The following is a 25,265-nucleotide window of genomic DNA, read 5'->3' on the forward strand; positions in this document are numbered from 1 at the left end:
AGTTTTTCTGATGTGAGTGATTAAGAGCTGGATTATTTTTGTCCACATTGGAGTTAAGCTGCTGTATAGGATAAAGAGAGCAGCGTTGGAGAAGTTGTTGCAGAGCAGGTTTAACTCGGAGGACTAATACTGTACTTACTGTGCTGGTTAAAAAAACAAGCTTCTGTTATTATCCATGCTAAAGCAAAACTGTTAAATAATAAGCAAACCGAGCAACACACACACACACACACACACACACACACACACACACACACACACACACACACACACACACACACACACAAATGACTAGAAAATATCTAAATAATACAGGACAAGAGACTGACTGTTAATGTGTGCGTTCTTGTTTCTTTCCAAATACTCCGCTAGAGGTCGCACTTTGAGTGGAAATAAACGTGAGCTCATAATTGTTCCGGTTTTTAATTGCTTGCATGTGTCCTCCACATTTCACCACAAACACGTCCTCATAGGCGGAGAAACTCATTACCATTCACAGCGCTTTCTTACAGGCCCTCTGAAGGGACTTTAGCAGACATGGACTACATGAGACACAAAGAGACAGTTATACATAAGGAGAGAAGCAGAAATCTGCTGCCATGTGCGTGTGTTTAGTGGAATAGAGTTTCGCGTCACTTAGAGGAGAATATCAACCCACTAGATGGTCCCACTACCCTGTGGGTCGTTTATTTCTAAACCTGAAAAACAGCCAACTGTACGACAAACACACACACACACACACACACACACACACACACACACACACACACACACACACAGAGAGAGAGAGAGAGAGAGAGAGAGAGAGAGAGAGAGAGAGAGAGAGAGAGAGATTGTGGTAAAGATTAATCTTTCTAATCATCCACATTGAACAGTGAATAATAAATAGACAACATTTTATAGGATACAGTAATGTGCATTTGGTTAGTCCACAACATGTATTTAATTATTGAAACTGAATTCAGTCTCTTAGAGGAACCACTGTCTGTAATGATCAACATATTTATCACATTTATCCATTTTAATTTGTAACATGAAACGTTTTCAAATATAAAAGGAATATGATCTAATTGATCACACGCACGCGCACGCATACACAGAACATACACACGCATACACAGAACACATATACAGAACACACACACGAAGGAAGGAACAAGCGCTCCTCCCAGTGGTCCTGGCAGGAAGGTGATGACGTCAGTCGGAGCAGCCGCTATGGGCACAGATTCGGGTTACAATATTACTGTGTGTGTGTGCGCGCGTGCGTGTGTGTTGGCCCTCGGTGGGCCGGGCGCGAGGAGAGAGGAGGAAAAGCGTGTTTACACAGACGGCCGAGCGCCTGGGGAACAGAGCAGGAGAGGAAGTGAGCCGGCTCTCTGTCTGCCTGCCCCAACTTCCTGCTCAGAGAGAGAGAGAGAGAGAGAGAGAGAGAGAGAGAGAGAGAAACACTCAGGATCCCATTACAGTCGGACTGTGCTGCCGAGGCGGCCGACAGCATGGAAAAACAGGGCATTTTACGGAATTCTTTTTAGCACATTAAAAGGACGGGGGGAAGCTCAGCCATCTCGCTCGGGTATGTCACATCCAGCCTCTGTAACACATCTTTACCCTGATAAATGTTATTAAATAACAGATATTATTATTAATTATAGCTTTGTGTCATACAAAAGTGTAAGAAGTTCTGAACAACAGAGAATGTTGGATACTTCTGCTTAACTGGAGGAAATGTGATGCACTGTGCTGTGTGTTGCCTGAATATGGATTTTGTAGCAGTGTGTGTAAGTTGGATAACTGACGTGTGTGTGCGTGTGTGTGTGCGCGCGCGCGTGCGTGCGTGTGTGTACTCTGACAGTGAGCGCTTAGTGTCAGACATTTACCGATTTTACGTGTGAAAATCGTGAGCGCACGATACACATTGAATCATTTGCTCATTTCCCCCAAAATCTTTAAGCCTTTAAAGGAAAGCAGAAGCCAAAAATATACGCCTGGCTCTTTAAAAGCACCAGCGGAGTTTCTGGTTTGTCTGGAAACAGCAGCAGCAGACTAATTGCCATGCGCTTCCGGATAGAAACTGGCAGCAGCACAGCGTCTTGAAAATGAGTCACCGGGACCAACAAAGAAACTTCAGTGCGCAATAGGGCCGAACTGCCTTTTCCCTGCTTCATCTGACTGTCTGGGTCATTCCTCGTGCACAATTTGTCTCTGCTCAGTTTAATTTCACTCTGACAAAGTGGCCAGACATGGAACATGTGATTGGATGGTTTTTAGGTTATATCAGTGATGACCAACTGCGGTCTGATTTTCTTGATCACACCTGATTCAAGGTGTAGTAGGTGTGCTGGACTGCATGGGCCCACAGGATCTCTGAGATGAGTGTTTTTAAAGAGTAGAGGGTAACGAAATGTTCTAAATGGCTCTGTCTTGGAGCAGCCTGCTGAATTTTTCCACTGCGCGCAGGAAGAGGCGCGCGTTTAGTCATGGCTCTGTCATGTCTGCACACAGCAACTAATCTCATTACGGGTTTCCGTTCGCGCTCTGGCTGAAGGACAGGGATAGTGTTTGGCTCCTATAAACTGTTGTGTGTGCACAACCATCAAAGCCAAGCACTGTGGCTCCTACAGTTGTACATCACCTACATGCAAATGTAAAAACAATATAAACCTTATTCCAGTCTTTGGGGATTTGGTCAACTTGAGCATTCACTCTCCACATCCTGGAGAGCACCACCTAGTGTGTACATTCATCTCAGGTTTAACCTGCAGAAATGTTGTCAATGTGCACACAATATTGACTACTGATGTGGTATGCTGCTAGTTTCCTCTTTTTTAACTAGTTTTCCACATTTACTGCTTGGAATCTGCTGAACTTAGGAAAGGGAGTGGGGTGAAGCATTTGAACTTGGGAGTTTCTTACTTCTAGACGAAAGTTCTTCTCATCATGTCCCTGCATGATTTTTACCTAACCAAATACATTTTCATTATTGTTTAATTTTTGTTGAGAAGAATTAATATCAATACATTAAATGAAAGATTCAGTGGTACGGATTTGAATTCTCTTCTCTTGTGCATCATTATGTCAAGCACAATAGGTTTAGCTGAAGCTCAGAAGGGAAGAGGAAATCTTACATTTGTGCCATATGTCTGTGCAGTCCCACTGTCCCCATGTTTCCGGATGACTCCCTGCAGCAGGAATTCCTACCTTTCAGTTTGGGAGCGGCATTCCCAGGAAGACGCCTATCAAAGGAGAATTGGAGGAAGTCCTGATTCGGACAGTTTTACGGTTGCTCAACGCAAATGCTCGACTCTGAGGATGCTAGAGCAGGAAACGATTTATTTTGCTTCATTGGAGGTTTCAAACGGGGCAGCCAAGTGTGGGAGAGACAACTCTGTCTAATTTGGATTGAGGCTTTAGCCTCGCAAGGGATTACAAACCTTTGTAAATGGAAAAGGTGAAACAATAATTGTATGCAAATGTCTGATAGAGTTAAAACGAATGGGAATGAGTTTGTATATGTGTGTCTTGAACTTCCTGGCAAATAACTCCAGTATATCTTGGCAGGGTATGAGCCCTTCCTGACCACATTCTCCTCTGTCACTGTACAAGCATCCTGAACTACAGCGGTGTATGTGTGTGTCACAATTACTCACTCTCTCTGTGGTCTCTATGTTTAGAGTTTAACAAAAACGTTTGCATGGCAGTAATACAGCAGAACATCCAAACCAATCAGTGTGGTAAAGGTTCAGTTTAAAAAGCCAGTCCATCTCATGTCCGAATCTCTGTGAATATTCCTCCCACCTTACTACTGAAGTTTCTGTGGGCAGTTTGAAGAAAATGTACGTTAGGTGAGACAGTGGGAAGGTTATCTGGTGTGGTTTAGACAGAAACATGTCAGAAACAAGGCTTTCCCAAAATAAGCCAATCAGGTAGTCCCTCTTCACCACTAAAACTGTCAGAGATAGTGAGTCAGACAGCCTGTTTTCATGCCCAGCTCACTTTCTCTCTTTCCCCTCTCTCTCTGCCTCCCTGTCATATAATTCTTTTCTCTGCTCATTGCAGTGTGTCTCGTCCTTCATGCATGTGTGTGGCTGTTGCAGTCCTAGGACAGTAGATTGAACTAGTTACATCATGCCCTCTGGTGCTTGTAACTCAGTCAGACAGGGTGGGTTGGAGTTTACAACGGCCTGTCTGAGCCAGCAATCTCCTGAGATGAGCATGGTGGGACAGGTAGAAGAAGATTAACAAAGGCAAAACAGAAACATGTTGAAGGAACAGTTTTAAATTTTAGAGCTTTTGCTTGCTAGTAAAGTTTATTGCAATTGCGTTGAAAACGAGTCTTTCCTTCCTTCCAGACTTACCTCATTGCTTTGTTGAAATGTAAGTGCATTATGGTTGACATTTTAGGCAGAAACACAGCTCTGAACAGCACAGCAGAAGAGATCATTTATGGTCTGGAAAATGTGAACAGAAAACTTAAATGAAACAAAAAATCATTTACATGACATCGCATTCTAAGCTGTACAGGTCCAAAAATACTTCATAAAGTGCAAACCGTACCTTTAACTTACCCCTAATTTATTGTACTCTCTCTCTCTCTCTTTCTCTTTCTCTCTCTCTCTCTCTCTCTCTCTCTCTCTCTCTCTCTCTCTATTGTAATTTATTGTATTTATTGTGTTTGAGAGTATGTTGTGATTTCAACATACACATAGCTCTGTGCATTAAATACTGTTACTAAACTAGCCTTACCCATTAGAGCTGTCATTTACACACAGGTCCCACCCTTTATAAGTAGCTCCCCCTTTTTGTTCACTTTGCCCAGTCGTTTCCACTCTCAGTCTATTTCCACTTGCCTTCTGCTCTACACAGCCACTCCAACCATACCTCCGTCCCACATCCCAGGTTGCTCCACCAGCAGTCTAATATACATCGTATATTCTGTCTCGCAGAACAAACAAATCTCAGAGACAGTTCATATAATAAACCCAATTCTTGACTTTGATCTGAATCTGGTATTCATTAGATTAAAGCTGCAGTATGTTATTTATATATATATATTTTCAATGTTAATAAACAATAATTATTAATTTTAGTAGTTGATATAGTGTGTTGCCTTAAGGAGCTGTGTTTGTTTTAAAGATCTAAAACAAAAAGCTCAGTCCTGAGCTAAATCTAGGAAATTCAGAGTGCTAATACAACAAGACATTCATCGTGCTCTGGATGACTGAAAATTGATCATGGACATGTAATGATTCTATATTTTTAAAGACACCTTAGAAATTTTGGACTCGATATTTAGATTCAAATCTCAGCCCACCTGAATTGGACAAACTTGCTCAGTTTTGGAATTGAAAGGCTATGTAATATGAAACATATGCAATGTGAATGGAGCAGATGAGGTCAGATGAATGGACTGGGAAAAGCATGTCGGTGTATTCTTGGCAATTGTATTTTGTCTCACAGGCAGCAGAGGTGTAAAAGTGACAAACTGCTCATTTAAGACCTTCAGTGTTATTTGAGGCATATGGCAGGATTATATAGTCTTTAGCCTCTCCTTTCTGATAGCATAGTCTATGTCAGGCTGTGTGCCCTGAGTTAGTGAGCAGCTTGAACAAAGCAGCTAATGTTCTCTCCAGTGAGACACTAAATCAGAGTGAAGCACTGAGCCTCTCCTGCCACTGAATATGTCTTGCTCACACACACTGCATGTCTGGCCAACACTTTCAAAAGATCCTCATAGAAATGTGTCTGATATGGTGTCACTAGATCATTGTAATGTTATTGATGCAATGTTGACACTGAAAACATGCTCTATTTTCTGTATAATAAGGTGTGTGTGGCAATGAGGCATTCAAGGGGCTGTAATCTGGTTTGAATTTCAGCTGTTTTGAAGCTGTAGACATCCCGTGGAGTACGATTACAGTCTCTGTCCTGTTTGGACTCTGCAGTGCTGTCGTCTCAGGATTTTAGTTGGATTTGAGATATAATAATAATTAATATATTGGCGATATATCCTATTCAGTACATTGTATTTCATAATATCCCTTTAAAACTTATTTTTCACCACCTAACACACACCCCTCCACACACACACACACACACACACACACACACACACACTATACTATATGTATCTGCCATTACACCTTTTCTTTTTCTTTGCCCATCAACAAAACGCCCTTTGCCACCCACTTGAATCGGATGTATGCGATGTTTACCTTGGCTTCCTTCCCTGTTAAAGTTTGCTTTTTATGTGGCACTTTCCTTCTCAAAGAATTCTTCACATCTTATTGGTTGATCTCAGATCAGTAGTTGACAACATAAGCTTGTTTAAGGTAAGGCATAGTTGTCCCCAGATCAGTACAGCATTCCTGGTTGCTCGCCTGTTGTTGTTTATTAGACAGTTTGTTAATATGCAACAGAACAGGAAATGCTTGCTGAGTTAGAGGGAGGGAAAAGCCTGGTGATTCTGTTCAGAAAACGAGGAGTCTTCTTCCTCCTAGTTGTTGTAAATGTGTTTAATGCTTGTAGAATTAGAATAGTTTCTGTGGGATTGATTTCACTTCTGTGAGAGGTTTCCTTGATACTAAAAATCTGTTAAAGCCCAAATAACTATTTAGGGTCATAAGAATAAACAGCACATTTGTTTAAACAATAAATTCACACAGACATAAAGGGTGCTGTCGTCTTAATCCTGTAGATACTAGACAGGAATCATGTATTTCTGTCAGCAACCATGTAAGAAAAACACATGCACACACACACTGCAATGCTACAGCATGTAAACCTAATAATCTCTGCAATTTCATAAACGTTGTGGCGTCTGCTTTTACCCAATAGATACGCCCGGTGTAGCTTACTTCTGATAAATGATGCTAGAAGGAAGTTCAGGAACAGTGTAACATTCTGGGAGTGTGCTGACTGGAAATGTTCATTTAGTTGCTTGATAGTAAATGAACTTGATAGAGAGTCAAGCTTTACACTGCTGATGTTTAGTCTGATGAATTTCTCTTTCTGACCATGGTGTGTGTAGCAGACATGGAGAGTGCCATCACGTTGTGGCAGTTCCTGTTGCAGCTGCTGCTGGACCAGAGCCATAAGCACCTGATCTGCTGGACCTCTAATGATGGCGAGTTCAAGCTGCTCAAGTCTGAAGAGGTGGCCAAACTTTGGGGTCTGCGGAAGAACAAAACTAATATGAACTACGATAAACTGAGCCGAGCTCTGCGCTACTACTATGACAAGGTAATACTTACCCGATAGCAATAAATATTTTTAATCTTGTTCATAAATTATTTAGAATAAAGAGAAACCAACATGTTTTATAGTCTTCTTACAATGTACATTTTTAGCTGGTATTTTTTGTGCATTCATGTATGAAGGTATAATTTAGACATCAAAGTTTAAGAGTTTATATTGAGATTTCAAATGAATATGTACAGTGCGTATGCTGGGCAGCAGTGGCACAGTGGGTAGTGTTTCCTCCCTGCAGCTGTCCTGAGCTCAGGTTACTATCTGTGCAGAATTTCACACCTTGTCAATGTGGGTTTAATCCACGTACTCCATTTTTCATCCAACTCCCAAAAACATGCCGGTACATTGACTGGCAACTCTGAATTCCCCCTAGGTGTGAATGTGTGTGCATGATGCCATATAATGTGTATTTCCTTATGCACAGGCTTCAGATCTGCCATGATCCTGACTAAGGATAAAGTAGTTGTTCATGAACAAATAAATAAAGGAACAGTGAAGTGTACATTCTCAGTGAGAAAAAATACATTTGAAATATAATAAGACTATGAGTAGAATATATCAGGTGTTATTAAATGAGCCAATTTATGTAACAGGAATATCGCTATGCTATAAACTCAACTTCTGTTGGCTTACGTTAATTGTTGCAGGTAATCAATGAAATAATAAAAGGAAGTAAAATCATGATCCCAATTACAATGCAATTAATGCTTTATTTACTCTTGTTTTACCTTTCTCACCAGAATATTATAAAGAAGGTGATCGGTCAGAAGTTTGTGTACAAGTTTGTCTCATTTCCTGAAATCCTGAAAATGGATCCCCAGGCGGTGGAGCTTGGCAGAGAAGGGGGCGGCATTATGTTACAAGAGGCCGAGTCTGATGGAGGGGAGGGGGAAGAATCTCCAAAACTCTCTCTGTCATCGTTGAGAAGCCCCGCTGGCAGGAATGAATATCTTAACTCCGGCCTGTACTCATCTTTTACTGTAAGCTCCCTTCAAGGCCCACCCCCTCTGCTGCATCCAATTAAAATGGAGAAGAGGAGAGGGGGGGAACGAGGGGAAGAAGGACAAACCGTGATTAGGTTTGTCACCAATCGGTCAGAGAAAGCAGTGCCCCTTTCCTCCTCTCCGGCCCTCACCTCATCAGAGGTTTTCTTCAGCTCTAGAGCCTCCCCTGATTCCTCTCGTTCATCATCCCCATCTCAAAGCCCATCCTTCTCACGGAGGCTGAGCCCAGAGGCTCGGCTGGACGAATCAGAGCAAAATGCTCAGCCTCTCAATTTATCATCCAGCCACAGGGAGCGAGCCCAGGTACAAGCCTCGCCCCTTGAAAGGAGGAGTAGCACCAATGGACTTCCTCCCAAAGCTCGGAAACCCAAAGGTCTGGAAATCTCAGCTCCTTCCATATTGCTTTCAGGAAGTGACCTGGGTTCCATTGCCCTCAACAGCCCTGCATTGCCCTCAGGGTCCCTCACACCAGCCTTCTTTACTGCACAGGTAACACACCCTCACGTACACACACACACACACACACACACACACACACACACACACACACACACACACACACACACATAGTTCCACTGTGTGGTTTTCTACCCCATACCTAATACATACAGTACTTACATACATATGTTTAGGTATTTAAGGGATAATAGGTATGTAGAATGCAAAAGTTCTAACAGAAAGAGTGAGTGAGACATGAAGAGAGAAAAGGGGAGAGAGAGAGAGGGAGGGAGGGAGGAGTGAGACCTATAAGTGAAGCCATATGCCTGTAATTCTGCCCACTACAGTGCAGTGACACAGGACAGAGATACAGAGAGAGAGTGAGAGAGTGTTGAAATTGATTTCATATGTCTCTCAATGGCCGGAAGCTGGTAATCCAAGGTCCCTGACCTCTGAAGAGCAACACATTCATACTTCACTCCCTCACTATCTCGCTCTTGTTAGAAAAGGGACAGTTGAGTTAAAAAAAAAAAAAAAAAAGGTCCTATTTCCTGAAAGGTAAAATCTTATAAATTTAAACTCCTGAACTTATTATTCAGTTATTCTACTTAAGATGTATTATTCAGTAATAATTATGATTTATTCATTAATTACTGTGAAATAAATAGAAACACCTTACCTGACTTGATCTGGAGACAGGACAGTGTTTAAGTAATTAAATAGGCCTGTTTTAGAATATTGATACAATGATGTACAGAAATCATATTTTATCCTGATTTATTTTAACTATCCTTAAAACTGCACCAAAATACCATGTACTGTAGGTGTTATGGGTTATTTATATATGCAAGTCAAAGCAACTATTAGCGGTACCATAAAAGTTGAAATATGGATATGTGGGAGACTATTTGTGCCATAGTAAACAAGCTACATTAGTTTTTGTTACAGGTTTGTATCTTTATATCGCATTGCATTGTATCATAAAAGTAGATGCCGATATCTACAGTCCTGTAGGCACCTGAAAAGTTTCCACAGTACTACAGTGATCTGTGTCTAAAGAGTATTTGGATATTTAACTCATTATTCATAGCTAAAGTGTAGTAATCAGATCTGCATTTCGTACATCACATTTGTCACAGCTCGTAGAGAAAGTGTGAAACATGGACTTTGATCCTGAGCATCACTTCCCCTCTCACCAAAAACAAGAACCATACGTGCACGCCCACACACTCTGAGCCCACAGTGTGACATTTTGCATATGTCTAATCAGAAGTTGAATCTTCCCTTGCTGACCCTGTGTGTGTGTGTTTTTACTTCTTGCCTTAGACTCCCTCGGGTTTGCTGCTGGCTCCAAGCCCTCTCCTCTCCTCTATTCACTTCTGGAGCAGTCTGAGTCCCGTCGCTCCTCTCAGCCCAGCACGACTACAGGGACACGGATCCCTCTTCCAGGTACACACACACAACCCTCTCATAAATGGCTTAAGCATCATGCACATTAATAGGTAAATTGGAATAAAGTCAATGTTTAAGGTGTGTGTATGCATTTATGTTGTGTTAAAAGTAGGGGAGAATATCCATTGTGAACAGACCATTATTTGTGTTTGCATTTGAGCCCTGGGATGAATGTCTGGACGAATAGATGTGTGATATGTGATGAGCATGCATTTGAGCGTGTGAGTAAGGAATAGTGCATGTGGTATATAGCATGTATTTTTGCTCATGGAGTGTTTCTGCTTGGTGTCATGTTTCACTGCTCATGTGAGGGAGAGGGGAAATCCTGTGGATACTTCCTGTTCTGGCTCAAGGGAGGCTGTCTGCACAGTGTGTGCATGTAGGTGTGTGTGCGCGCGTGTTTATGGACGTGTTGCTTTGTGAGGGGTAGGGTGTGGCTCTACTGCAAACAGCACAACAGGAAGCAGATCAGGTAGCCAGGGCAACCTTCTTGACAATGCTTGACAGTTAAAAATATACACTTCCGCCCCACAATATCTCACACACACACATTTGTGTTCACACTCCCATTTCCCTAGGCAATGGCTTCAGGAGCTTTCTGGTTGATCGTGTGATTAATTTACGCTCAGTCTTTGGCTCTTGTTGGAAACTCTGGACTTGGTTTATATGTTGCTCTTCAGTCTTCTTTTATTCTTAGTGATTCTTCCACAGCATTTCATTATCTAAGGTCACTGGCAAAAGGATTTACTTGTGTATCTGTATGTGTGTATGCGTTTTGGAAATAAGCTACAGATGTTTCCTCTCCACACTGGATGGGGGTTGTGGGGGGGCTCAGCTTCCTGTTAAAATCGGGAGGGGGTGATAACTGAAAAAGACTGACTGTGTGTATGCTCAGCTCTCTCATAACAGGAAGTTCCTCTCCTAGCATTACCATGATGCATTAGTGGTCATGAGGGGCTGGCTATGAACACGTTTGTGTGTGTGTGTGTGAGCGAGAGAGAGAGAGCTTCTCATTCAGAGCAAGCATCCAGTCCTGTTTGTGTAGTTACAGTAAAGGTAAAGAAACTAAGAGACTATTTGCTGTTGAAGTCATGCACTGTTTTTTTAAAACACAGTTTTCAACACAATATTAAATGCTGATATAATCAGTAATAGACATGAGTGTAGGCAAGTTTCTGTTGTGTACTACTGAGCTAATGATGTTCATTTATCTCCACAGTTCCCTTCTCTGCTGAACGGACCTCTACCCATGCCTCTCCCCAACCTGGACTCTTCGTCCTCCTCTTCCTCACTTCTCCTCTCATCTAGTACCCCAAAATCCTGATTTCAATCCCTTGTATAAAAAAACCCACACACATTAATACTTTCTAAAATGTCAGGGTTGCACTACACCTTCTTATGGTTATAGTTACCACAAAAATAACTTTTTAAGAACATTTTAAAGAAAGCATATTTTTTTTCACATTTTTTAAAAAACATTTCTAGACCAAAACTCGGGCTGCACACCAGTCTGCTCATGTGGTAGGTATTATTGTGCCAAAGAAAGCAAAATGGCACCAGTGAGCTGTTGGAAAAACTCAGCCTTAGAATGCAAATCAGTCTCAGCAAAGACACATTTTCAGATGAGACGCACCTAAAGCAGTGCTAAACCATAAATATATGCATAATCTTATGTGTAATACCCCCACATTTAGTGAGGACCAAAGATACCATTGAATTCCCAACACATGCCTATCAGAATCGTACATTTCCTGGTTCTATTCGTTGCAGAATCCCACCCACAAGCTAGCTAACACATGCCTCCTCCACTGTATTATTTTGAACTGCTGCTAATGCAATGTCATAAGGCAGCTGACAGCACTTGGAGGAGAGCACTTTCTGCCCATCCCTGTATATGGATGAGGGAAAAGCTGAATGACAGAAAGAGGCATGCCATCCTGCTCAACCAGAGACAATAACAATAATCTGAAAATAACATTTAGTTCCTCCAGTGTTTGGTGCTTTTATCAGAAGGTTAATGTCTCTTAGTCCCTTATTAAAATCCTCTCAGTTCGGTAAAGCTCTAACTGCAAAGCTAAGAGCATTCTTATTTCAACCCATATTCGAGAGATCTTAACAGTTTTTTCATTTAGTTTTAGTTGTTTGTTTTTGGTTTTGTAATCATCTTCAGAGGCTGTGAATCAGGTTTTCTGTTTAATTTGTCTGATATTGTATATTATTGTATTGTATGCACTGTGCGTTAAACTACCGGCTGTGCCTTTTTTCTGTGTAAGAATGTGTATATGTATTATTTTCCTGCTTTTAAAAAAAAAAAATCAAACAAAATGTTTTGTAATAGACGAATTCCATCACCATATTGGAAAGAAAAGCATTGTAATAGCTTTGTTATTTTTTCATTACGGAACTGAAAACAAAACGTATTCTCATTAATTTTATATTTTTGCTTTTTAAAGAAATGAAATGTGCCTGTTTTCAATAAAAGGAAAGCATTGAATGCTGTGCAATTGCCTGTTCTGAAATTTGTGTTCAAAATTATTTAAAAATAAATAATAAATAAATTTTAAAAAGACTTTGAGACACACAAGTAAAGCCTCCCATCACTTATGCACAGACAAGAGACAGGAGAGAGGATTCTGTAGGAAACAGACCATGTTTACTTCACTGATCCACAGAAATAAATATCTGCAGTAGAAAGAGTTAAATGGTCAATTCAGCTGGTATACAACTGAGAGCGTCAGTGTTCCACAGAGGCGAGGTTAACGAGACACCAGGCTTTCCATGCATCTATACACATACACACGCTTCTCCAGTCACAATCAACTGCAAAATTACAATATTAATCAACAGAGAGGTCAGTTCAAAAACAACAAAATCTGTTTAATCTAAAACCTCTGTCTGAAATCTTTTCTTCATGTGTATAAAGATCAGGGGGAAGAGATTGGTCCAATAGAGCCACGTATTTGTTCTGTATTTTTCACACATTTTTTTCCCCCCTAAATAAAGAAATTTCTAAAATGAAGGTGAGACAGTTGGACGCCAACATGCCACACTGTTATATTATTATTCACAGATGAATCAAAATGTAACTTAAAAAAAAAAATCTAATACTGTTAATGAAGCTAATGCATCTTCAGAAAACTTACTAGCATGGTGCAACAAGCTTCTGTGCTGTCTGATCTCCCTGATCTCTTACGCACACGTGCACACACGCACGCACATGGACATACACATGAACACGCATACAAAAATGCTACAGAGATCTGGCATGACTCATTTTTTGTACATTCACTGATGATGCATTAGAATAAGTCAAAGGGGAAAAAAAACTCATACAAGCACTTCAGTCTAGGCAGAAAATTTTCACAGAGGAAAAAGATAAGTAGAATGACAATAAAAGAGAACATTTGCTCAAAGAAGTAGGTGTGGAAGGTCTTTGCAGAAAAGACTGAAGATCAAGTGATTACTGCTGGTCCAGTGGTATTGATCACCCTCTCACAGCTTGGTCCTCCACCCCGACATCACGGTTTGCTTCACAATGCTGACTGAACGACGGTCACAAATGATTCAGTCGCATCTATAAGCAGTTTAGTGCTCTCAATCTCTCTGAGTTTGTCTCCCTGAAGGAGTTACACACTTGCTGCATCCATGGCTCACTGACAGAGAGGAGGAGGGTATCTTCCCCAGTCTCTGGGTCATCTGGCATGTCAAAATGAGCTTTGGAGATTGGAATGAGAGTGAGGAGTTTTTGTACAGCTTCTACAAAGTGTGTAGAAACTACTGTTTCTACATAACAACCATGCCAAAAAAAGAAAGGATGCAATTCAAAATGTGGGCAACAACAAACATGACATTTGTAATATAAACATAATTAACAATTATATCTAGAATTACAAGCACTTTAAAAAAAAACTTTTTAAAAAATTAAACCCTTGACGGCAGTACTGATGTGTCCGCAACCTGGAAGGCTGCCTGAGAGTAGAGAAGGTTACAAGGAGACAGTAGTTGATTAGCAGCAAAAAAAAAAGCCAGACGACCTTTTCAATAAATACACACACAACACACATACTGTATATACACAATCTCCCTCTCACAGTCTAATCTCCAATGTGTTGCCTTGAGGAAGCAGACATGGGGCAGGGGTGCCACTGTGTTCTGTCAGTGGGACTGCATGCTGGACACAGAAGGATGGAGGAGAGCCGGACTGCTCTGTCCCACTCACTCAACCATTCACCTAAATTTTGTCTCTCTCTCACTCACACACACAAACATACACACACTGACTAAAGAGGGTAGGGAGGATAGTCTGTTAGTCTGTACAAGACAGTTGCTGAGCAAACACCATCATCCTGATCCACTGTGTGTGCTTTTGTGTGTGTTCATGTGTTTGTGTGTGTATGCTTGTGCGAGTGTATTTGTCAGAGTCAGTGCTTAGAACAGCATACTCTGTCTTCTGTTCTTGCTGTTTCCTGTAGGGACAGATATAAATCAGTGTTAAGCTGCATTTTAAATGAACATTAAACAATACAAAAGTCCATTTTAAAACACACACAGATCTCCTTCAAAACCGATACAATTTATATCTTTCTTTTATTTATATCTCTACAATTTAAGTATTCAGAAATAATAATAAAAAATACTGTGTCACTGCTCCCCCTTCTGGACAAACAAACACACTGCTCTATATCAGCTCTGCCTGCCATTGTCATGATTATACTGTACATTGATTCCCTGTATATTATGATCTGAAGACTTGTTTGTCTCAGCCAGACTTGACATTTAATTACACACAAGAAGTGAAGAGCTGATGCAACTGGATCTAGAACTATAATCTATTTGTATACGAGAGAATGTGTTAATATTTTCCAGCAAATAAAGTGTTTAAAACCAAAAAGTCCACTTCTGGCTTATCAATATCTTGCTTTGCTTCTTTGTCTATTTTTCACAATTTAATTTCGGTCAGAACAATAAAGTACACACACTACAGTTGCAAACAAATTAAATGCTTAGATATTTTTTAAAAAATTAGACAGACAGATAAGACACAAGCATTTTGCACAAACTCTCTTGCATGGAAATCTGCCTACAGATCTACAGACACACATATAAACGCACCAGTCTCGGGGTATGAGGCATTCCGGTAACCAGGGTCTCGCTGTAGTTGCACTTCTTTCAGTGTAAATATAGATATACCTGCAGATTCAGAGCACAATGCTTACAATTAAAAGATATATAAAAACAATCAAATCTAATAACCAATCCATCTAACAGAAAACACCTGTCAGTCACATGTTCCAATATTATGCTATGTTATAAGTTTAAATATCAGGAGATAAAATTTAAATCAATCATTTTATATTATCTTTGGAGAGGGGTGTGTACATGCGTGTGTACTTTATCTGTAAGCTTAGTCTGTGTGTGTGTGTAGTATGTGCATATTGTGTGGTGTTTGCTCTTTAAAAAACTAACAAAAAGCCAACTCACTCTCAGGCAGCGTGTGTATGCGCATGCCAAGACTCTTGAAGTAAGAGTGGTTCATCGAATCATCAGCAGAAATTCGTTTCTTGGACTCGTACTAGGAAAGAAAATGCAATAAGTAAGGTAGAGTTTGGCCAGATGACATCACAGACATGCACAGAGTACATGACTGTGTGTGGTTCACAGCTAACATGCTTACCTTAAGAAATGACAACAACAACTCAATTCCTTCAGTGTCTAGCCTGTGAGAAGGGAGAGAAAGAAAGAGGAAGAGAAATGAAGGATAAGGGTGAGGCTCAGTGTGGTGACCAACAGTGACAAATTAGAGTGGCAAATAGGAGGAAGGAAAAGAACAACCTCGAAAAAATTCCACAGGATATCCTGCCGTACTGGCACATACACATACGTCATGGTCACTAGCAGCAAGTGGTAAGATAAACAAGGACAGTGACAACACAGGAAAGCTCAACTAAAGCTTCAGAATTTCATCTAAAGTTCTCTTTAGATTTCAATACTCACTGGCAATCAGAGCATAAGTGCAAAACTACAATCCTTTTATCTGGTCCAATTCACAGTGTTAAAAATCAAAATGTTTTTAAAAAAAACCAAAAAAAAAAAACCCATAGATAAAGTTAATGACCATGAAGAACTTTGGTAAGAACATAAACAGCATAAAAGAACTAAAAACTTGACAGTCCATTATTTAATCCAGGACCATTTTTATCACGTCATTTATTTTTACATAATAATTCTATAATGAAATCACAAAGATGGGAAATATTAAGGACGACAGTACAACCCATTTACACACACACACACACACACACACGTGTACCTCGGTGCATGGTTGATGAAGGGCTGTGGTTTGTATTTTGGAAAGTTGTAGGATTTGAATTCCTCGATTGATGAGATTCCTGGCCAGTTATCCTCTGTGGGTGTACCTACAACACAAACCAAAACAATCATGTAGAACCTATCAACATTTAATTACTTAATTATTAGAAAACCTGTTATTGCTGAACTGCGTTTTGTCTATTTACCTATTTTTGTCTATCTATCTATTTACTAGGGAAAAGAGGATGGCCCATATAACTTAATATAACTATTTTTTGTAATAATAGTACAATTTTTGTTTTTACATTTTATTGTGATTTTTACCCCAGACCACAGCAAATAAAATCTGAGAACACTCTCTCAGTCTTAAAAATGTCAGCCAGTGATAATTTTAGCAGCCAAAAGAGCAGGCACACGTGCCACAATCTTCGAGTGTGGTTGGCAGAGACCTTATTTGAATGTGCCACTGTGCCTCAGCCTACTGCGAAATACTGCAATTTAGGTTAAAACAGGACAAAAATAAAACACCATAAAAGCACTCTCATAGCTAAACTCAGCTCCTGGTCAGCATTTCAAAGAACTGCACTATAGACTGCTTAAAGGTATAACTTTTATAGATATAATTATTTTAGTTTCTAATCCAAGTCAAATGTTAATGATGAGATTAGAAGCACCTAACCATTTACAGTAAATTATTGAAGTTCACTGAGGCTACTACCTGCATGTCTGGTCTATGTTTGCAAGGTGAAAATAATTTGGTTACTTTCCATCGTCATAATGTCACTGTTTGCTTTTAGAGCAGGTAAACACCACCTCCAGTACGTAATGTCTGGCAGAAAAATGTCCATCGTAATGTCTCAAATTAAAGTGAGCATTTTATTACAAAAGCTACAGGTTGCTCAATGTAAAATCAGGGACATCATGGGTTGTCTCTCACACAGAGAAAGTGTCTGTGTCTGTGTGTGTGTGTGTATACATACCAAGTAGCCTGAAGATAAGATGCAGTTCATCCTCCACTGTGGAGCCGGGGAAAAGCGGCCGACCTGCAGCCATCTCATAGAATATACACCCAACCCCCCTATACAGACAGACCAGAAAACAAGAAATGTCACACACTCATCAAGGTTACGAAGACTCTCTTTAAAACTTTAAGTGTTTTTTTTTCTGTTTTGAACAAACAAATGGAAATTCTGAACTATGCCATATTTTGATTTTTCATGGCACCAATAATACAGGCTTTGGCCCATATTATTTTTGCTTTGGCCCATATTTAAGTCCCTATAAATTACTTGGTGCAGAAGAAATAAATCAATAAAATTAAATGATCACCTTATAGTAAACCTGGGGTTTGTTTTGTAGCCAGAAATACTCTCAGAGCTGGGATGTTGTAGAAACACTGGCTTTTGTCCAATCATGAATATAAATTCAATACTGAGGAGATCTAACTTATCTTTCTTATTGTCATGTAAAACTGTCATTTATCATCCCATGGCACACACATACAGCCTGATTACATATAAGGTATTCACAATATTAGATAGGTATACATAATATTAGATTTACATTTACATTTATGGCATTTGGCAGATGATAGATTAGATGACAGATTAGATGACACACTCACCACATGTCGATCTGTGTGGAGTATTCAGAAGATCCGAGCAGTACATCAGGAGGTCTGTACCAAAGAGTTACCACTTCATTTGAGTAAGTCTTAGTGGGGACAGATTTGGCTCGAGCTAGACCTGCAATATAGAAAAAATGGGAGGAAAAAAACTAAATGAAGAAATCTAAATGTAATGTCCACTGCTTTCACAATCGTGTCAACAGTATCCATGAAAAAACGTGTACTCTATAGTCATGAATGTGAGAATGGCATGTACCAAAGTCTGCCAGCTTGAGCTCCCCTTTCTCATTGATGAGTAGGTTCTGTGGCTTCAGGTCCCTGTGCAGAACCTTACGTCTGTGGCAGTATGCCAGTCCTCGCAAGATCTGAAAGAGGAAAATCTAAAACCAAAACATAAAGCTTGGTTAGATATTTATTTAGCCATCAGAAATATAGATAGATAGATAGATAGATAGATAGATAGATAGATAGATAGATAGATAGATAGATAGATAGATAGATAGATAGATAGATAGATAGATAAAAATAGATTTTAATTTCTAAATGAAAATACACATTATTTTGACAGGTATGCAAAGAGCCTTATTTTAACCACCGTCTGTAATTTGATGTTATAAATCCTCACAGAGAGAAAACAGTCATTGCTATCTGTAGTACTCTAAAAACCACACAGTTACAGTGGGTGTGGTGCAGAGACAGGTCTTTAGCTTTTGGTAACAACTATAATCTATTGTACCCATAATAATAAAAATATATGACGATTCATTAAAGATAAGAACATGTGGCTAGCTGGATTAAGGAAATGATTTAAATGCTCAAATAATACAGCAGATGGCATCATAAAGCATAACACTTTTATATGAATAACAATGTATGTGTGTGTGTAGGAGCTTGTACCTTCACATTGTGCATGCTCATGATGTTCCCACAGTCATCCATGTACTGCTTTAGATCCTTATCCTGAGAAAAAATGATGACATTTGTAAAACAAGAAAAACAAGAGGGCAACATGCATTGAAGGATCTAGACCGGAGGGTTAAGTAGCTCTCTTACCAAGTACTCAAATACAAGGGTGAGGGACTTTTCTGTGTGGACGATGTCGTGGAGCGTAACAATGTTGGCATGCTTCAGGTCCTTCAGTAACGATACTGAGCCAGAGGGAAAGAAAAGATGCTTATTTACCAGCAGTAAACATGTTGAGTAGTAAAATTAAGCTCTGAATAATTTAAAGCGAAAGGCCTAAACACTGACTTGTTTTATTATAACAGCCTTTGAGTGTTTTGCACTGTTAAACTCAGAGTGAAAGAACAAAAGCTGATAAGCTCATGAATGACCATTAAATAGTTGTATAGCATGTTTATCTGATATGTTTGTCAGATTACACGATTTGTAATGTACTTATAATAATCATGGGCCTTTACTCTTTTTGGCCGGCACCACAATGTGCCCAGAGACCTGAAGAGAGTGACACATTAACCTGTGTTAATGAGTACACAGAGTGATGAACATAGCACAGTATTGCACAGCACTCTAGTTTTCAACACCAAAACTAGCTCAGAGTCAGTAATGTGGAAGTTGACATGAGATTTATATCATAATTTAAGTATTTCTTCTTTTGATTGATAAGTGAAAAGTAGAATGCCATACAGAGTGTGGTTTAAGGCAGATTAGGACCGTTTGGAAAAAACATGTCACAGGTAGTACTGAGCTACTGAATTCACAAATTTAAATGGTCAGATTATGTTATTTATTATTATTATCATCATCATCATCATCATCATCAGGACATCACTGACAACAGTAGGTAATAAATTAATAAACTTTATTCAGACTACAAGGCAAAAACACATTAAATGTTTTTAAACAGTTTGTAAATTTACTAATAATTTTCTGATTTTAAAAGGCTAAACCACTAGCAATAAAACAGTAAACAGCAAAGGAAAACCAGGTTCTTTACCCTCTCTAATGGCTGTGCAAGGTGCCCCTTCCTCATGCTCTAATCGGATCTCCTTCAAAGCTACCAAGTTGTCTGTCAGTTTGCTCCGACCTTTGAAAACCGTTGCATATGTTCCCTAAAACAAACACATTCATGAGTAGGAAAATCTCAAAGACCATGAGTTACAGGAGTCACGGGTATCATCATACAATACAAATAAATAACCAAAAAAAAAAAAATGCAACAGAGAGAGGCAGGGTCTAAGTCATATGAGTCTCTTACCTCTCCAAGCTTGTCCAGTTTGATGTAGGTCTCCAGTTTGCCAAAGCCAATTTCTGACTAAAAATAGAGAGAATGTGTCAATAATAAGCTGTAGCTGCTGTAGAACAGACTTGCACATGCTGAGCAGATATTATCACACAGACACATGTTTAGTGAGTATTTAATGACTCTGGTATCAGCAGCCAATTTTACTTCACTGACAAGGGAATTAATCCTACTCAAAACAACCACACACTGCAAGGCTCCAGTTATGGAAAGAGCACCAGGGGGCGCTAGAAGATAAACAAGAAAAGTCACATTTCCCCTACAATCACATACACTGTAGGAATGACAGTGTCAGATAATGGGAAAGAACAATGGATGCCAAGAAAACACAGACACCAGAGTAGGGGAGTCTTTCACATGCAAAACCTGCTAGGTACACACAGAATAGTGCAAGATGAGAGCGAGAGAGAGAGAGAGAGAGAGAGAGAACTGCAGGACTAATATTGTAATTACTGAACACCTTCACCAAAAATTATTCCTAATAGGTCCAACCAAATCTCTAGGAGTAGTTGAACAGTAGGAGGAGTAGATCCTGTTAATTTGGTCTTTGTGTTGTATTCAATTATGATGGCTGTACAACTGCAAAGATGATGCTGTTCTCCATATTATTACTAGACATTTCTTGGACAACCGAATCAGTCACATTCATCTGGTTGTAATTCATGTTCTTGGGAAGGCAAAAATGATCTATTATCTTTTTTAAATATCATAAGATATTTGCATTACACACAATTAATTCATTTAAAAAAAAACATCTTTCAAAATATATGAATAAAACGTAGCACTTTCAATTTTTTACTAATTTAGCAAACCTTATATTTAATTTATCCAACCTGTGGGATTGCTAGGATGTACAGTACGGTACGTAGACATGGTGGTATGACTCAATTGCACTTTTCCCTAACAACACATCTATTATATCATAATTGTAGGAAATATTTCATCTTATTCGACTAAATATGGAGAGTAGCAGCAATCAAACAGCTAATTTTTTTTTACTAATGCAGAGAGCAAAAAGAAAGATATTCAAAACCCGATTCTAATATATGTAGCATATTAATAGTTAATAATAATAGTAACAATAATTAATAATGATAAATCGAATGCTGTCCAACTGGAGCAAGACCGGTCAGAACAACCTGAAATCCAGAATATTGAATCAATTCTCTGAGTCATTTTCAGTCTCATGAATCAGATGTTTGCTGGATATAGCAGTAAACACTTCAGGCTCTCAAAAAATACATTTTTAAGCACACACCTGTCTCACACTTCTGAAAAACATTTCATTTTGTGGTTGCCTAAATATATATTTGCTCGAACAGAGCAGGTACTGTAAGACGGGTAGTTAATCATGTGAAAATTAAGACCATGCTGTGCAAGCTGGATTATCAGAAGGGCATCAACAACACCAGGAGATTCAAAAGATGTCAGGTATTAATGAATGCATGACTCATGGCTGGGTCACTGTCTCCATTTAAACCACTCTGAAGGTGGCATGCCACATCACAAGCAATTATGACAAACAGGAGACTTGTTCTTGCAGATACCGCAGAGTGTATAATGTGAGTCGCTATGCAACTTGTGACCTTCTGTGCAGTGGTCAGTTATAAGGAGTCAACTATAAACCAAATGAAACAGGATAATGCAAACTATTCAAATACAGTAAAACAATACAATTGGAGTATTTGTTTTATGCATTACTCTACCCTTTTTCTTAAATATGTACATATGTAGGAAGAAAAAACAGCCATGTTCTTTTTTTTTTTAAATGTTGGATTTGACACTGTTCACTGCAAACAGGTATCACAAAAGTGTGACATTGTTTTTGTTTCATGCCAGTTTACTCTAGGCAAATGTCCCAGTGCTTAACGAGTGACGTAATTCTGTAAGGAAAAAGTCTAGGTTTTCATTTTTGACTCACACTTGTACAAAATAACAGATCTCCAGCTTTATTTTTACATGTTTTGCACAAAGAGCATTTTTAAATATATTGCCCTATCTAGCAAAAAAAAAAAAAAAGTTATTCTAAGCTAAGCATTTAATGAGGTGCTTTAAAATAAAACACTGCAGAACAGCAGCATAAACCCCACTGTATGGTAGTAAATACTTTGGAAACAGTTCTGAGAGGAATAAAGCTTGTGGTCTCTCAGGAAGATTTAACATGGTTGTGATTGTGTGACAGTCCACTTCTTAATTTAAGAAATTAAATTAAAATAAGAAATTAATCTGCTGTGTTATGATGCAGTTATAAAGGAAATTCATTTTTAATTGATCTCAGATATGCATTTTTAATTAGCTACTTGCTGCTTTAGACACGTTTGTTCTGTAGGCCCTTCAATAAAATATGCATTTATGCCGATTCTTATGCAACAGTCCAACTATGGTGCTGTGTCCAGGGATGCAGAATTGTCTAAGCTCTGAAATGACTAACAGTAACATGCATATCACTCACCAGTGAGGCCCTGCGTGATCGGCGGCTGAGCGGCTGGTCGAAGGGGGGGCTGCTCAGCTGCAGTTTCTCCAGATAACCGTCAGGAATCCGAATATCAGCAGGTAGAGACAGGCGCTTATTCACATCCTGAGAACGTGAACACATACACTCAACTGTCTGTACTTGAAATATCAATGATTAGCAAAAACACATGAGATGATTTAAGGAGACATACATGGTGAATTGTTTTTAGTTTTATTCCAAACTATGCATGATGTGCAGTTACACGATGTAGACAGCAGAGGGTAAAAACTACAACTGGCACATGCAACATTCACTCCTGAAACCCAACTCCATCGCTGAGACCAGCAATTACATTAAGCTTATGATCATGCAAAAAAAAATGGACCTGGGTTAAACCTAAACTTTGCTGAATGAGAAATCCCAGGCTTTCAACACAAACACGTAAGGAGAGCAAAATACCTGAACAGCAAACATTAAACAGACCTAAAACTTTGCTCTTGCTAAGGGATAGGAATATATTGATGCAGGAAACAGGAACAAGAAAAAGAATGTGAGAAATGGGGCATGACAATGAATTGGTGCAATGAAGCAGAAAAGAAAAAAAGTAAAACTGAAGAAATCCCTCAACCTACCCAATGCTAAAAATAAGTCTTTCAGCTGCGACACATCACCACTCCATCTGTGGTTATTCAGGGTAATACCAACACAATGTGCATGCCCATATAACACGCACATGTACACACTCACTCACATGAGCTACTTCTACAGGAGTCCAATCAGATGCTATGCATAGCTCTGGTACAAAGAAAGTACCAGATCTGTACACTTCATTCAGAGCCAGAGTCTATTATTAGTTTGGAGTGGGTGTTAACTTAATAACATAAAAACCTTGTCGACACAGTGCTTGTATGTAAAATAATAATAAAACTTATAAAGGAATGCCACCCTTACTCATATTAGGTGTTTTATAATTAATTTCTCACCATTTCCTATTTATTTACCATTTGAATTTTTAAAATGTCTCTTGATTCTTCTTTACATTGTCTTCAGACCAAATTTCCTAGGTCTAGCATTTAGAGACAGTGGTGTAGATTCAGCAAAAATCTGGCAACCCCAGAGGCATGATCTACACACAGGTGATTTGCATTATCCAGAGAAAATCGGCATAAGCACACGAGTAACCAAATTCTGAATGTGCCCAACTTTCTCCCATGTCAATTTTGATGCACTATTTGGACTTCAGTTGCCAGCTCTTTGCGCTTGGGTTGTTTGACCAGACATGACAAAAAAAAACATTTCTCAAATACATAAATGAATATCTTACCTCCATGGATATGCGGCGATGTGTCCGTGTGCGGAGACACACTCCAGTGGGTGACTGAACCTCGTCTGAAGAGGTTCCCGATGCCTGATCACTCTCACCGTCGGATCCCATCTTTAAATTCTCATGGACTATGTCTGTATACAGAGAAAAAAGAAAATGAAGATGAGTAATCACTTCTAACCCTGACAAATTTTGTATAACTTTCTAAAGGTAAAAGCATGATGCTATTTTTATTGCTGTGACCAAACAGTAAATTCTGATATAATGAGGGTTTTAGAAAACTCTCAACTCAACATATCCTACACACACACACACACACACCCAGACGGCAGGATTAGAGAATGGTCAACTCGCTCAACTTGCTGTGTGTTTTGTTGCGTGTGGGAGGGAACATAAAGTTGAATGAGAAGTTACAGTGCTGTCGAGGAGGAGAGGTCAGACTGGTGGAGCGAAGGTGCAGCTGCTGTGATCCTGAAGCGGCACTTTTATGGAGGGCTTTATCTCGAGAAAATAGCATTCCGGCCTTTTATCCAAAAGACGGCGTAAAAGAGCACCTAACCTCAGGGGCAACCATTACAGCATCCAGCTGCCCTTGCCTCATCTCCGATTACCCCCAGAGGGGAAGGGAGGGGACTGGTGGGGAGAGGAGTGGAGAGGAGAGGAAAGGACAGAAGCCCAGCATGACAAGACAGCTGTTTCACTGAGACCACTTAGTATTGGGTGAAGCCAATTAGAAGTGAGAAAAGGGAGTGTGTGTGTGTGTGTGTGTGTGTACACACATTTATAATCAGGATTTTATCTGATACAGAATAGGCCTTTTTGTCACAAGAGAACAAGAGATTTAATTTGATATCTCAAATCATGTTATAACATGAATGCTATATCTTGATGGACTTTTTTTTAAAATCATGATACATTATAAAACAATTACAAATATGCCAGATCCACAGCATTCTAGGGTCCACTAAACTTACACTCTTTTCTGGCCTGTTTTTAACACTTAGCTCTGTATCTTGCTTGCATCACTCGGCTTACATCGCTGACAATCACACAGTTCTAAACTAGTGTGCATTTTCATTTGAAGAAATAAAACATATTTGGATTAGAAGGTGGTAACTAGGTCAGAGGGCTTAAAATAAACCTGC

General features: G+C 39.4%; 2 protein-coding genes across 4 annotated transcripts in view; one reads left to right on the forward strand and one right to left on the reverse strand.

Annotated features, from left to right (window-relative positions):
* Positions 1-1,230: 1,230 nt before the first annotated feature.
* elk3 (ETS transcription factor ELK3) lies at positions 1,231-12,641 on the forward strand. Of its 2 annotated transcripts, none has more exons than XM_027151219.2 (5): positions 1,231-1,573; positions 7,031-7,239; positions 7,989-8,741; positions 10,017-10,139; positions 11,362-12,641. In XM_027151219.2, exons 2-5 carry the CDS (start codon positions 7,033-7,035, stop codon positions 11,464-11,466), a joined length of 1,188 nt encoding a protein of 395 aa, XP_027007020.2. In that variant the 5' UTR covers positions 1,231-1,573; positions 7,031-7,032; the 3' UTR covers positions 11,467-12,641. The 2 variants fall into 2 exon arrangements, with proteins under 2 accessions (XP_027007020.2, XP_027007019.2); XM_027151218.2 differs by having other exon boundaries at positions 1,233-1,573; positions 7,028-7,239.
* Positions 12,642-12,773: 132 nt separating this feature from the next.
* cdk17 (cyclin-dependent kinase 17) overlaps positions 12,774-25,265 on the reverse strand; it is a 44,522-nt gene continuing 32,030 nt past the window's right edge. The window contains exons 4-17 of one of the 2 annotated variants that reach the window (XM_027151221.2): positions 24,121-24,254; positions 22,794-22,919; positions 20,297-20,353; positions 20,036-20,150; positions 19,132-19,226; positions 18,976-19,038; positions 18,335-18,458; positions 18,076-18,196; positions 17,432-17,529; positions 16,453-16,558; positions 15,817-15,859; positions 15,624-15,714; positions 15,255-15,332; positions 12,774-14,608 (exon numbers count right to left, since the gene is read on the reverse strand). In XM_027151221.2, coding sequence (XP_027007022.1) covers positions 14,571-14,608; positions 15,255-15,332; positions 15,624-15,714; positions 15,817-15,859; positions 16,453-16,558; positions 17,432-17,529; positions 18,076-18,196; positions 18,335-18,458; positions 18,976-19,038; positions 19,132-19,226; positions 20,036-20,150; positions 20,297-20,353; positions 22,794-22,919; positions 24,121-24,254 — 1,289 coding nt within the window. In that variant the 3' untranslated portion in view covers positions 12,774-14,570. Of the gene's footprint in view, positions 14,609-15,254; positions 15,333-15,623; positions 15,715-15,816; positions 15,860-15,884; positions 16,034-16,452; positions 16,559-17,431; positions 17,530-18,075; positions 18,197-18,334; positions 18,459-18,975; positions 19,039-19,131; positions 19,227-20,035; positions 20,151-20,296; positions 20,354-22,793; positions 22,920-24,120; positions 24,255-25,265 lie in introns of those variants that run through there. The other variant, XM_047804375.1, reaches the window with a different exon arrangement.

This window comes from Tachysurus fulvidraco, chromosome 19, assembly GCF_022655615.1.
Source record: "Tachysurus fulvidraco isolate hzauxx_2018 chromosome 19, HZAU_PFXX_2.0, whole genome shotgun sequence".
In the NCBI taxonomy this organism is placed as follows: Eukaryota; Metazoa; Chordata; class Actinopteri; order Siluriformes; family Bagridae; genus Tachysurus; species Tachysurus fulvidraco.

What these genes read in the sequence shown, in the direction of transcription:
- elk3 (XM_027151219.2), top strand. Translation starts at nt 7,033, where the DNA reads ATGGAGAGTGCCATCACGTTGTGGCAGTTCCTGTTGCAGCTGCTGCTG. An exon ending in TGCGCTACTACTATGACAAG is followed by an intron (nt 7,240 to 7,988) that starts GTAATACTTACC and finishes CTTTCTCACCAG; the next exon opens with AATATTATAAAGAAGGTGAT. An exon ending in CAGCCTTCTTTACTGCACAG is followed by an intron (nt 8,742 to 10,016) that starts GTAACACACCCT and finishes TTCTTGCCTTAG; the next exon opens with ACTCCCTCGGGTTTGCTGCT.